Genomic DNA, 15,129 nt, shown 5'->3' on the forward strand with positions numbered 1-15,129 from the left:
GGGAGGCTGCCTTTGTAAAAGGTGTGGGAATGGAGGACTCATGTCTTTCTCAGGGGTGTGACAATGTTTAGGGGAAGCTAATATCTGTTAGGAATGATGGGGGAGGGGGTTGGGAGAAGCTGGTATCTGTTCAGGAGGATGCAGGAGAGGTTTGGCGAAGCTGATATTGATATGGGATGGGGGGTTGCAAGGATAAGGAGGGATTTCATGTTGATGTTAGGGAATGTGGGGAGGGGTCTGATTTTGCCAGGGGGTATGGGGATAGGGAGAAATGTTGTTCTAAGAAGCATCAGTTATAAGATGCTGCAGACATGGAAACCTGGAATTGAGCTTCACATAGTCACTGACTATCAATGTTATCTGCATAATGTTTTTGCCTGTCCTACCCTCTTTTTATATGGATAATATGGGGTCATTTAGAGAAACTTTTACTAAGGTTCGCTAACAGATTTAGCACGCGCTAACAATTGGCACACACTGAATGATAAGATGCCCATAGGAATAATGGGCATCTTATCATTTAGGGCATGCTAATCATTAGTGTACGCTAAATCCATTAGTACATCTTAGTAGAAGGACTCCGTGGAGGGGCATAATCGAAAGGGGTGCCCAAGTTTTCCTGAGGATGTCCTCGCAGGATGTCCCGGCAAAGGGGCGGGGAAACCTTTATTATCGAAACAAGATGGGCGTCCATCTTTCATTTTGATAATATGGTCAGGGACGCCCAAATCGTGAAATTTAGGTCGACCTTAGAGATGGTCTTCCCCGAATTTCGACGATAATGGAAACCGAGGACGCCCATCTTAGAAACGACCAAATGCAAGCCCTTTGGTCGTGGGAGGAGCCAGCATTCGTAGTGCACTGGTCCCCCTGACATGCCAAGACACCAACCGGGCACCCTAGGGGGCACTGCAGTGGACTTCAAAAATTGATCCCAGGTGCATAGCTCCCTTACCTTGTGTGCTGAGCCCCCCCAAAAACCCACTCCCCACAACTGTACACCACTACCATAGCCCTTATGGGTGAAGGGGGCACCTACATGTGGATACAGTGGGTTTGTGGTGGGTTTTGAAGGGCAACACATTTTACCACCACAAGTGTAACAGGTAGGGGGGGAATGGGCCTGGGTCCGCCTGCCTGAAGTGCACTGCACCCACTAAAACTGCTCCAGGGACCTGCATACTGCTGTCATGGAGCTGGGTATGATATTTGAGACTGGCATAGAGGCTGGACAAAATATTTAAAAAAATTTTTTGAAGGTGGGAGGGGGTTAGTGACCACTGGGGGAATAAGGGGAGGTCATCCCCGATTCCCTCCGGTGGTCATATGGTCATTTAGGGCACAATTTTGTGGCTTGGTTGTAAGAAGAAAAGGACCAGGTAAAGTCGTCTAAGTGTTTGTCATGGACGCCCTTCTTTTTTCGATTATGGGTCGAGGACACCCATGTGTTAGGCACGCCCCCTTTCCCGCCTTCGCTATGCCTCTGACACGCCCCCGTGAACTTTGGTCGTCCCCGCGACGGAAAGCAGTTGAGGATGCCCAAAATCGGCTTTCGATTATGCCGATTTGGGCGACCCTGTGAGAAGGACGCCCATCTTGCGATTTGTGTCAAAAGATGGGCGCCCTTCTCTTTCAAAAATAAGCCTGATAGCGATTTAAATTGCCTGATATTTTTCAAATGTTTTTGAAATACAAGGATAGGCTAACTATATGGTCACAATGAAAATACAGAGGCCCTTTTGCCAAAGCTTAACTTGTGCTAATGGATATTAGCGTCAGGGCTTATTTTGAGGGGGTACTTGGGGGTACTGAGTACCGGCACCTTTTCCATTGTCTGCTAAAATTGACCCATGGACCCCAAGTTTTAATGAAAGAGCTCAGGCTCTACACACCAATTCTGCCTTGTCATAGATTCTGTGACTGGTTGCAGGTGGCCTGGCTATTGTGGGGTGGGTCCCTCAGTGATTACCCCACCCCTGAAGGGTGGCCTAGCATTTGAGTACCGGCACCTTTTTTCCTAGAAAAACGCACTGATTAGCGTGCACTGTCATGTGGCTCATAGGTATAAAATAAGATGCACAGCATTTTGCACACACTAAGGTTTAGTAAAGGTCCCTATAATTTACTTTGAATATCATCCTAAATATATTTTGTGCATGAATGATATGTACTTAAAATTTTTCTATTACAGAAATACTAAATTGTCTTTTAATACTGTCTTTTTCATTTGTGGACAGCAATGGCGAGAAGAAAAACTTAAACTTACATATCTCCATTATTCATGATATATTGTAAGCCACATTGAGCCTGCAAAAAGGTGGGAAAATGTGGGATACAAATGCAATAAATAAATAAATAAAAGTCGTTTCATTATGAATTTGTCTTACAACGTTTTGAGCAAAGTAACAAATCACACTGAAAATCAAGCAGTGCGACCAGTGGAGATTATTGTGCTGTTCTCTATAACAGGCTGAAGTTAAATGACAAGGCAATAATAAAATTCGAACAGCTATACGCAGCAATTCGGGATCCTGTGCCATCTGGGCTTCCAGCCTGGCTGGACCCCATTAACAGAAAACAGACTGAGAGGATCATGATGACAGCCTCACAGGTTCACACGCAACTCAAGGAGAAAGCAAAGCAGAGGTAGGGACACCAGAGTACATTGTTGCGTGTGTGGAAATGTGCATGTGTACCTTAGTCAGCTGCCATTGTACTATCCAGCTGTATTGTGAGGCAAATACAATGTCTGTGGCAGTTGGGAATCCCAAAGAACAGATGCAAAGACTGTCTTCTCTATGATGTTAACTCATGACCTGTAATTAAGCAGAATGTTTTATTTTTTTTGTTCACAGCTTCAAAGGGCTTTTGGAAGGTAATATAATGAGAATTTGCAGCTTTTTGTTGTCTTGTTCCTGGAGTTATTTTCATTGTTGTATGGTGTATCTTTCAAGAGTGGCATAAATTCTAGAAATATCTGTCAGTGCTTTGTACAGCTAGCCGGCGTTCTAATATTATTACAAGGGTGCATGATGGAAGAGGTATTACTTTATGGGGTGTAATCCCCCTAATTCTAGAAAGTTGCATGCCCAGATGTACAACTAGTTCACACATTTGCGTGTGCAAGTTATAAAATAAAGTCAGTTGTACACATAATTTAATAATAAGCCAATAATTGGCATTAAAGAACAATAGTAGGCTATAATTGGCCAAAATTGAATCTATTAGCAGCAATTAGCACTTACATGCGTAACTGCCCTTAGTTAGTATTCTGTTTTTATTTTATAAGTTGTGCGCTCAAATTCCACAGTTAACCACGGGTATTTACACCAGCCATTGAACTGGCATAAATGCTCACAGCTGAAGTTAGGAGCATAAATGTGATCTGTACAGAATTACCCCCAATGTGTGAATGTGGGTTACGTTTAATATCATCAGATGCCCAAGTCTACATTACAACTTTAGCACCTTAAAAGAGACCAAGGGCCCTATTTACTTACGGTAACCACGTTAATTGTCGAGGTTATGCCCAGCATCTTCTTATAGGGTTAACATACAGGAAGTGCATTATCTCTGTGTTAACTGTTTGGGAAAATGCTGGGCACTCCTTCATCAGTTAATGTAGAGGCTTTGCAGTTACCGTACATTAATTTTGGCAAATAACTGCAAAATCCTTATTGCATTGTGGTAACTACTGTAAGGTGCAATCCTCATCCATTTCTTGGCATTCTGCATTTGACAGTTTTGAAGCAACACATGCCAATTCCTGCATTAACTGTTTAGGGCCTGAATGAGTTCACCTGTGAACTGCCATCTGTTGGACCCTGCTTTGCGCTGGCAAATGTGGAAGAAGGAAATAATGGTCAATGAGATGAAGACTATGACACAGTGTTGAACAATCGTCTGGCAGTTTTTTCCTAAAGAAAAAGTCATATAGGACATTTTTTGCATAATTATTTTTAGGCCTACAAAGAATATAGCTAACTAGAAAAAAGTATCTTTCTCCCAGCAGTGGTGTAGACACAAGTGGACCCAAATGGGCAGGGGCCCATCCACTTAGGGCTCAGGCCCATCCAAAATTAGTGCACTCTTGGTGTAGGTGGCAAGGATTCCCAAGCCCCACCAGCTGGTGACATCCTCCTCTGGTGGCCAGAACTTGGCTTGGCTGTTGCTGGCCTTCCTAAGCATGCACCTTTTAAACATGATTTGATTGGCTCAGAAAATCCCCCCACTGCAATCAAGATCTGAATTCAGTCAGTAAGGGAAAGCATATACTACTTAAAAATATATTCTTGTTCACACCATAACAAATTCTGAGGTAAATTCCCAACAGTACACAATTGCTCAGCCACACTATAGTGCAAATCAGAGATGGTGTGTGCTTTTAGCTGCCAATATGCTGTTAATGGCACTGACTCCTTATGATTTTGTCATGTTGAACAGTGTTAAGTAATTTATGTTTTGATCTTGAGTAGTCTTCCAGATGTACAACAGGGAACAAGGGCAGATGACTCCATAAATATCACCCATTGAATTACAGTCAGTATAAGTCTTCAATTTATGCATAAGATTCAAAGTTGGATGAACAAATTCATTCACGTCTATTTGTAATGTGCTTTATTTGACATAGTTGTTGAAGAAGATGTTAGCCACAAAGGGCGGATGGACATGGAAGAGATTGTATCACAGGTTTGGGATTGAGGGATTATCTGGTCATGATAGGGAACTTTGAGCAATAAGGATATATATCTTTCTGTCAGTTTATTTTTATTTGTAAATTATTTTCTTTTTCTTTTATTTTGAGGTTGTGTTTTAATTAATTTAGAGTTTTTAAAACTTCATTTTGATTTTAGATAGTTTTATATATTTTAGTTATTGTTTTTAATTTTCATGTCGTAATTTGATTTGTTTATATTCGGTATTATAAATGTTATATTGTACTCGACCTTGAGAAAGGCAGAATATAAATAAAGCATAAACAATTACAATGCTTTTAGGGGACTTTTTACTAAGCAGTGTTAAAAAATGGCCAGCACTATCCCCAGCACAAGTCTTTCCCATTCACTGAGGCCACTTTTAGCATGGCAGTAAAATGGTCCCATTTTCTATTAATGGCCATGCTCTAATTTCCCCATTAGCGCATGGCCATTATCATGTGAGCCCTTAGTGCAACCTACTTTGTCAGTGGTAAGGACTCACATACTAACCATTTGCTAATTGGTTAGCAAGCAGTGATGTAACTGCACTAACCAATTAGAGCAGAACATGCCTACTCTCTGCCCTGAATACTAAAAAATAAATTCTATTTTTTAGCTGGTGGGAAGCGTGCATTGATCCCAAAACTACCGCAGGATGCCTGCGCGTATCCCTTGGTAGTGATTTTTAGTGTGTGGTAAGCACGCGTTAGTGCTTATCACAGCTTAGTAAAAGGACCCTCTTAATATTGTATTTATGGAGTAAACAAAGAAAATTTGATATCCGTTTGTGGAGAGTGAAATATAAACCCATGTTGACATTCAAGTAACATATCTTTGTAGGGTTACAGAAAGATCTTTGCGCTCTCTTCTCCAAAGATTGAGATATTTTGGTAAAATTAATACTTTTGCTTGTAGGGTTCCACTATGTTTTTGATTTCTTGATCTGGGAATCTGTTATCTATATGATCACAAGTCTGCTTAATAAACTGAAGACTGAAAGTTGTGTTAACAGAGCAGTGGCGTTGCCAAGGGTGTGCTCGGGTGGGCCTAGGCCCACCCACTTTGTGCTCAGGCCCACCCAGTAGCAGCACACCCACCTATAATGAGGCTGGCAGGGATTTCCCAAACCCCACCAGCTGAAAACTCCCAACAACTCTCTCTCCTGCATACCTTGTAAATAGCAGATCTTCACCTGCAGCGAGCAGCAACTGATACATGCTGTGGGGCCATTTAGGGGGTCTTTTTCTAAAGATTAGCTCATGCTATATGTCGCGTAAATGGATTCTGTGACTTCGCTTTGAAGTGGGAAAGTGAAAGTAGATAGGTTATTGTTATTGCTAAAATAAACTATGTATGCTTTGCACTAATCAATATATATGCCTCAATTTATGATCAGCCTCAATTTTTTAAAGACATAGGTAGTGCATTAACTCTCATTAATTGATGTTGATCATATCATTATGGGAGGTGATATGAACCTCTCACTAGACCCGATTCTAGATAGGAAATCAGCCAGGTTAAAATCTCCTAAATCTCACACTAATCTTTTAAGGGTTGGGGGTTTGGTTGATTCCTGGTGCATTTTAAATCCTGATGCATTAGATTATACTTTTTTATTCTATGCCCCAGAAATCCCACTCCTGTTTAGATATTGGTTTATATCTAAATCTTTAGTCCATTCTCTTTTGTCTGCTTCAACTGAGCCTCAATATATATATGGTATTATTTTGCAGTTAAGTACAATGGACACCTACTACACAAAATCTAATCTTTGGCACTTCAATGATGCCTTATGTCAGGATGATACCTTTATTAAAAAGATTATAAAATCTACAACAATATTTTTCTATTAATGTTTCTGATGACATTTCATTTCAAACTACTTGGGATAGTTGCTTATTCTGCTTTTCTTAAAAAAAAGCAATGGAGAAGTGAATTAGAAAACTTAGAATCTGAAATAAAACTGTGTGAGAGGAAATACATGTTATCTGAGCTGAAAGAGAACTTAACATAAAAGTTGAAATTGCAGTTTAACAAAACTGAAAGGGCTAGAGATTCTATATGTGTCATTAAAAAAATCTGTGCCAAAAAAAAAATCACTATTCTATAAGGCATGCTTAAAGTTAGGCTTGGTTTATAGTATAGTGCTTACATCCAGGAATTGCGCCTAACTTTAGGTGCGGCCATTTGCACCAACTGAAACATGGTGCAAATGTACGCACCTACATTAGGCACTTATCCCCATTATTCTATAACAATACATGCTAATTTTAGGAATGCCAGAAGGCAAAAGTAGAGACTAATAGACGATTCACCACTGGAGACTCACTGGAGACTATTAGTCTCTACTTTTGCCTTCTGTGATTCGTCATCGTAGAGAACTTTTCCTGTTCTATATTTTGAATTTTAGGAATGCCCCAATTCTGCCCATCACCCTCCCATTTCTGCATCCCCTTTATGTAAAATTTAGGTGTGGATCCCGCGCCTAAATTCATGTGTAAAGTTCAATTAAATTTAAAAAGTGCCAATAATTGCTTGTTAAAAAGTCAATTATTGGCACTAATTAGCTTGTTATTTAATGAAATTGCATGTGCAATTTGGACATATGTCCAAATATATGTTCGCAATTTTTGGCGACTTTTATAGAATTTCACAGGAAAAATATTAGTCAACTACCTTAAAGGCTCTAGGAAGAAGACTGTCATACATGCTACCTTGAGAAATTAATATAAGGATTCAATTACAGAGTGCCGACAAAAGTTTAAAGATAAGTTCACGTTTTTTGATTTTGATTTAGTTTCATTTTGTAGCAGTATCACTATATGGTATGCAATAGCACGTATACACAAAATAATATAAAAAGAGTAGCCCGATGAAAGAAGTGCTATGCCACTGGGCAATAGAAATGTGTTTGCCTGAAAACAGTGGTTTTTACTGAGAGTACACTTAAGAAAAAAGAAAACAATTTAACACTTTAGTGGACTGTTTAATAGTGTGGGGTTGAAATCATTGTTAGCTATTTTCAGTCTTGGTTTTTGTATATATACATGCTATAAAGCACAATGGATCTGTCTTAACCAAAAACTTTGAAATTATGAATCACTATGTAGACTAAATCAATATTTTCTTCCCAATATAAAGCTTCTACTGATCATATTCAATCTTTTGTAAAGTCTCTAACTTGTCCCAATCCAGATCTGTCTTGTATTCCTCTCCCACATCTAGGGTAGAAGACAGGAATGCCCTCTGTCTCTGCTGCCCATCTCGTCTTCCGCCAGGGTCGCTTTACTCATACTACCCCTCTCCTTAAGTCACTTCACTGGCTCCCTATCCGTTTTCGCATCCTGTTCAAACTTCTTCTAATAACCTATAAATGTACTCACTCTGCTGCTCCCCAGTATCTCTCCACACTCGTCCTTCCCTACACCCCTTCCCGTGCACTCCGCTCCATGGATAAATCCTTCTTATCTGTTCCCTTCTCCACTACTGCCAACTCCAGACTTCGCGCCTTCTGTCTCGCTGCACCCTATGCCTGGAATAAAATTCCTGAGCCTCTACATCTTGCCCCATCCTTGGCCACCTTTAAATCTAGACTGAAAGCCCACCTCTTTAACATTGCTTTTGACTCGTAACCACTTGTAACCACTCGCCTCCACCTACCCTCCTCTCTTCCTTCCTGTACACATTAATTGATTTGATTTGCTTACTTTATTTTTTGTCTATTAGATTGTAAGCTGTTTGAGCAGGGACTGTCTTTCTTCTATGTTTGTGCAGCGCTGCATAAGCCTTATAGCGCTATAGAAATGCTAAATAGTAGTAGTAGTAGTAGTAGTAGTTTTATTTATTCTGGCTTTAGAACTATTATTCATAGCTATCAGGGAGAATAGTGAAATACAAGGCATTCCAGTAGGTAATATGTCTATTAAACTTTTATTCTTTTGCTACTTGATCCAAATTATTGTTGTCATGCTTAACAACTGCTAATATCAGGCATTGTCCTAAGTTGATTATGCGATATACAGTATATGTTCTGTTCCATTCTGTTTTATATTGTTTGCTTTGCTACATTATGATGTAATTTTGCAAAACTCAATAAATAATTTGATCATAAAAAAAAAGATGCAAGGTGAAGGGGTTTTTTTTAGACCTGTGATTGACAAAATAGCCATTAAAAACAGAAAATTTCAAAAGCCAAAAGTTGTGATTGGATATCTGAGGTCCTTTCCTTTTTTCAATCATCCTAAGAATAATTAATATAATGTAAGTGGAGGATTATTTTGATGGTTGATGTCTAGCTGTTGCTAATACTCCTTGACAAGTTTTTGTATTCTGCTACCTACTCATCCTAAAACATATGTCTGCTTCTAAGTCTATTCTCTCCCATCTCCCCCCATCAGGCATACCTCCCCCCTCCCCATAAAATGCCCTTTCTGCCCTCCCTTCCCCACCTGACCCTGCTTTTCTTTCTCCTCCGCCTTCCTCTTCCCCTTCCTTTCCCATCTACAGTAATACCTCGGTGGTTTTCGTCGATAATCTGTCCGAAAACAATCGGCGAAAACCGAGGCAATAAGAAATTAATATAAAATGAATATAAAAGACTAATGTAAAGAATAAAGGAACATTTATTTAACATGGCATTTACTTCCAAAAGAGGCCAGTTTCATCACAGTTGAAGACTTGTTGGGGGATGAATCCTTCAGCCTTTTGGCGTATTATTGTTTGGAAGGGGAATCTTAGGTATCAAGGCATTATCTGGGGTCACTTGCCTTCTTGGTCTTTTGGCACTAGGACCTGCTTCAGAGTCAGTGGACCCATGTCGCACAAGAAAGCTGTCCAAATAGGTCTGTATCTGCTGCCTCTTTAAGATTTGCCTAAAATGGGGCAAGACATTATCATTAAACAAGTTGCAGACATGGCCTGCAACAGCTTTGTCTGGGTGATTTTTCTCCACAAACCCCTGTACTTTACTCCACATGGAGAAGATGTCCTTAATCTCTGAGGAAGGCACATTCTCCCCTGTCTCTTCCTCCTCATCTGAAGCAATTTCTTCATCTGCCGTCTGTTGCACTTCTAGGTGAAGGTCTTGCAGCTCTTCAGTGGTGAGTTCTTCACTGTGGCCATCCACCAACTCTTCCACATCCTCACCACTCACCTCCAAACCCATGGACTTCCCCAAATAAACAATTGACTGCACCACATGTGTAGGGTCATCAGGTGAAGGCTCAAACCCTTCTAAATCTCTCTCATGCACACATCCTGGCCATAATTTCTTCCAGCCAGAGTTCATCGTCCTGGATGTCACTCCCTGCCAAGCCTTATCTATGAGGCTAATGCAGTTGAGAATGTTGAAATGGTTTTTCCAGAACTTTCTTAAGGACAATTCTGTATCTGATGTCACCTCAAAGCACCTTTGAAACATTGCTTTTGTGTACAGTTTCTTGAAATTTGAAATGACATTCTGGTCCATGGGCTGGATGAGTGGTGTGGTATTAGGGGGCAAGAACTTCACTGAGATAAAACTGAACTCCTCCAACAATGCGTCTTCCAAACTGGGAGGATGTGCAGGAGCATTGTCCATTAACAAGAGGCACTTAAGAGGCAACTGATTATCCTGGAGGTGTATGCCAGTGTGCCTTTTGAATTTTTCGAACCAGCCTCTGCTGGCCTTAAAATCACTAACCGCCTTATTTTCGAAAGTGATGGGCGCCCAGATTTCGACCCAAATCGGGAGATAGGCACCCATCTCGCAAAGGCTCTCAAATCGGTATAATCAAAAGCCAATTTTGGGCGTCTTCAACTGCACTCCGTCGCGGGAACGAACAAAGTTGATGGGGGCGTGTTGGAGGCGTGGTGAAGGTGGGACTGGGGTGTGTTTATCGGCCGAGGAGAGATGGGCGCCTTTGGCCAATAATCAAAAAAAGAAATGTGGTTTTAGCTCGAATTTAGGTCACTTTTTTTGGACCCTTTTTTCCCCGAACAAGTCCAAAAAAGTGCCCTAAATGACCAGATGACCACTGGAGGGAATCGGGGATGACCACCCCAGTGGTCTCTAACCCCCTCCCACCAAAAAAACCCCAACTTTAACAACTTTGTTTTCCAGCCTGTATGCCAGCCTCAAATGCCATTCCCAGCTCCATCACAGCAGTATGCAGGTCCCTGGAGCAGTTGTTAGTGGGTGCAGTGGACTTCAGGCAGGTGGTCCCAGGCCCATCCCCCTACCTATTACACTTGTGGTGGTAAATGGGAGCCCTCCAAACCGCCCCCAAACCCATTGTACCCACATGTAGGTGCCCCCCCTTCAGCAATAAGGGCTATGGTAATGAAGTAGAGTTGTGGGCAGTGGGTTTTGGGGGGATTTGAGGGGCTCAGCACCCAAAGGAAGGGAGCTATGGACTTGGGAGGTATTTGACTTTCTGTTTTTAATTGTTACACGTGCCCCCTAGAGTGCTCGGTTGGTGTCCTGGCATGTGAACTACGAATCCTGGCCCCTCCCACGACCAAATGCCTTGGATTTGTTTGTTTTTGAGCTGGGCGCCTTCAGTTTCCATTATTGCTAAAAAACAAAGCCACCCAGCTCAATCCGCACAACTCCGATGCATTTGCTGGGCACAAACCATATTATCGAAAATAAAGATGGGTGGTCATTGTTTTTGAAAATACGGTCTGTCCCACCCCTTCACATACCCGTTCTCAGACATAGACGCCCATGGAGATGGGCGTTCGTGTTTGATTATGCCCCTCTAGTAAACTAGCACTCGTCCCAAGCATTTTCTTAATGAGATCGGCATACAACAGTCTGGCCTTTTCACATATGATGGCCTCAGAAACAGAATCGCCATCTAACTGTTTTTGATTGATCCAAATTAATAATAACTGTTCCACATCTTCAATTGTTTGCGATCTTTGTTTCGTTAGCACATTCATGCCTTTTGGTACATTAGCCTCCTTTATTGCTACCTTTTTCGTCACAATGAAACTTATCGTGGATGGCAACTTCCCGTACATGCGGCTGATTTCAGCAATCTTAATGCCGCTGTCGTATTTTTCAGTGATTTCCTTCTTCAACTCGATCGTGTTCCTGGCCTTCTTCTTCGAAGGGCTGCTGGCTGTGGAAACTTTTTTTGGACCCATGATGGAGCTAGAGGTGATGATCACACAACGAGAAACAACGCCACAGGAGAACGCAAAATTAGCAGTGTGGGCACGCTGATGAAATCCAAGGGAACCGACGAAAACCGAGACAAATTTTTCGAAGAAAAAAACGACGATAACCGAAGTCAACGAAAACCGAGGTTTTACTGTACTTTCTTTCCCCTTGCCTCATTATACTCCATGATTTGCCATAGGAGCACACCCTAGAGAGCAGCATGTACCTTAGTGCTTGGGAAATCTGGTAGAGAACCTGGTATTTAGAAAGACTCTTAAAGCTTTATTATTTAAGAAGTATGTATTACTCAAAAATTAGATTGTGCTGTATTTAGATTGTAATTCAGGATTGTTGTTTTGTCCAGTTTTCTTGATATAATGTAATCCCTATAGAACCGTTCAGGTATTTGCAGAATAGAAGTCTTGTATGACATAACATAACATAACATAACAAAGATGCTTTTAATAAAGCAGTATGAGATGTGGAGAGTAACTCCTGTGATCCTCTGTTATCCATTATCTTATTGTTCACCTGCTCTACCTTGTCGCTCAGTCTACTCCATGATTTCAGTGTCAGAAGCCATGGCAGACCTGGAGAGCTAGGAGGTGCTACTGGGCTGAATGTTGCTAAAATCCTAGCAGAGAAGGAGAAGTGGGAGGGGTTGGAGGGATGGGAGGGGTTTAGCTCTGTCTTCGCCATTCTGCATGTCTCTGCTCATTCTATGCAGTAATAGCTGAGCTCAGGGGTGTGCTGGTAAATTTTTAACAACAGGCTCTTTCTCCGGACGTAGCCAGCTCTGCAGTTGGAAGGGCTAGGGGTGGCCGGGATGAAGGGGAGCAACACTTGCCTCTCTCTCCTCCCTCCCTTTGTGCGGGCACGCTAGGCATACCTTTGCTGGCAGCCAATAAATGGACTGCCACCACTCCCAATGTCTTGCTCTGAGCAGCATGCTGAAACTTCTCACACATGCTGGAGAAGTCCCAGCCTGCTGCTCAGAGCTGGAAACAAGGAGCGGGGAGCAGCAGCAGTCTATTTACTTGGCTGGCAGGGCTCAGCATCCCCACCAGCAAAGTAAAAGATAATTCAGCAGGGGGCCCAAACCCACATTTTGGGAGCCAGTTGTTAAAGTAGCCATGGAGGGCCCTACTTTAACAACCGGCTCCCAAAATTCTTAAAAACTTAACAACAGGCTCTTGTGAGCCTGTGAGAGCCTGCTCCAGCACACCACTGGCTGAGCTCCTTGTTTTTATGTTCTCTGAAGCCAGAAACAGAAATCAGATTTTCCCATTGACATTCTCCCGCCCCCCCCCCCCCTGTTATTTTCCATCATGCACAATCTTCCCTTTGATTCACCTGCCGCTAAATTAATTTAGTTTTAGGTGATTATACACATGCTCGTTAATTGTGTACATAATTACGTATGTGCATAACTGCATAAATCTCAGCTGTGTATTTCTTATCACTATTTCTTTAAACTATGGTTTTAGTAAGCAAATCCCTGGCTGCCTGACCTTCTGAATGTAATCATTTTGTATCAGTTTTTGCAAACAGGTTACAAAGTGCATGTTTATACCCTGTGTATGCCAGACATTGGATGTCTGACAATATCTGTAAATGAATAAATGGGGAAAAAAGTATCTTAATAGAAAAGAAAAAAACCCATAATTAGCAATGCTGAAGTCAAATAATGATAAAAAGCCTGGGTCAGCCAGACGGCTGAATGGCACCAGTACTTGCAACTATGCAGGAGACCTAGTAGTCATTTTACTAAAGTATGATGAGCAGTTACCTTGTAATTAGCATGCACTGTTACACTGGCATAACACTTAAGACTAGATTCAGTAAATGGTGCCCAAATTTGGGTCCAAAAAATTCTGCATGTAGCGCTACTCTATAAACAATGCTCTGCAAGGCCACCGAGAGACTGAGCTAGGCCCGGGGCAGAATCGCCGCCGTCACCCCCTCCCAAAAATCATCATCGACGCAGCCCCCCTCCCTCCCGCCTGAAGTACCTTGGCTGGCTCGCGCAGCTCCTTCCTCTGCCCAGCATTGCCTACCCCTGTGGCTGCTTTCCTCAGGTCGCACATGCTCAGTCTCAAAACTGGGCATGAATGGCCTGAGGGCCCAGCGGCTGCTAGGCAGGCAGTGCAAGGGGGGGGGGGGGGGACCGGCACCAGAGTTTTCTTTCTTCTGCTCCTGTCGGGACGCGATCACCTTGTTCCCTTTAGGAGCAAGAGAGAGAGAGAGACACCTGCGCTGGGCCCCCCCTGGAGGCCCGGGCCCAGGGAATTTTGACCCCCTGCCCCCCTCTTGGTGGCTATGCTCTGTGTTGTGTAAATCCTGGCCTGTAAATTAGATGTAGATCCCCCAAATTCTATAATACTGTGCGCATCTTTAGTGAATGCCCGACCTGCTCTTGCCTCTTTTCAGTTGTACACTGATTTCCATGCAGATCTTTGTAGAATAAGTAGCAAAAAGAGAGGGCCCAGAAATGCAGACAAACACAACACAGAAAAAAAAAAAAAAGCACAAAAGGGCCTTCAGGAATGTAGCAATCAAAAGTTCTTTAATCAAAAGACTGACACGGGCCATGTTTCAGCGCTTATGTGTCAGGGGTCAAACGGAGATAGACTCTCTCAAACAGAACTACGAATAGAAACACTTTGGACAAAGATGGCACTGGCCATTTTCACACTAAGGTGCACTGAATAATGGCCTGCGCTGGTGTAGGCACGTATTTTGGACACACACAGGTCTATTTTTCAGCACACCTGCAAAAAAGGCCTTTTTTTGTGGCTGAAAGTGGACGTGTGGCAAAATTAAAACCAGCATGCATCCATTTTCAACATGAGACCTTACCGCTTAGCGGTAAGGTCTCATGCATTAACCGGGCAGTAATTGTCAGTCACATAACTGCCAATTACTGCCGGTTAAGCACCACAAGGTAGAAAATTTCTACCACGTGTTTTGGACATGCATAAAAAATGGAATTACCATCCGGGGCACTCAGTAGCCAGGCGGTGGTTCCAATTTGATGTGTGTTGTATGAACATAGGCACCTACGCGTCTTAGTAAAAGGGCCCCTAAAGTTGTCATGCATGTCCAAAGAACTGGTCTCCAAAGTGTTTCTATTCATGGTTCTGTTTGAGAGAGTCTATCTTCATTAGATCCCTTACACCGGCACATGAGCGCCGAAACATGGCCCTTGTCGGGTCTTTTGATTAAAGGACTCTTCATTTGTTCCATTCTTGAAGGCCCTTTTTTGCTTATGCTTTTTTTTCTGTG

At 42.3% G+C, this 15,129-nt stretch overlaps 1 protein-coding gene across 1 annotated transcript in view; it reads left to right on the forward strand.

The window, feature by feature from the left end:
• LOC115462198 overlaps nucleotides 1-10,303 on the forward strand; it is a 62,254-nt gene extending 51,951 nt beyond the window's left edge. The window contains exons 5-6 of the mRNA XM_030192213.1: nucleotides 2,470-2,646; nucleotides 10,132-10,303. Of these exons, the coding sequence (XP_030048073.1) occupies nucleotides 2,470-2,646; nucleotides 10,132-10,303 (349 nt within the window). The remainder of the gene's footprint in view (nucleotides 1-2,469; nucleotides 2,647-10,131) is intronic.
• Nucleotides 10,304-15,129: the final 4,826 nt, after the last annotated feature.

This window comes from Microcaecilia unicolor, chromosome 2 (genome assembly GCF_901765095.1).
Source record: "Microcaecilia unicolor chromosome 2, aMicUni1.1, whole genome shotgun sequence".
NCBI classification, from domain to species: Eukaryota; Metazoa; Chordata; class Amphibia; order Gymnophiona; family Siphonopidae; genus Microcaecilia; species Microcaecilia unicolor.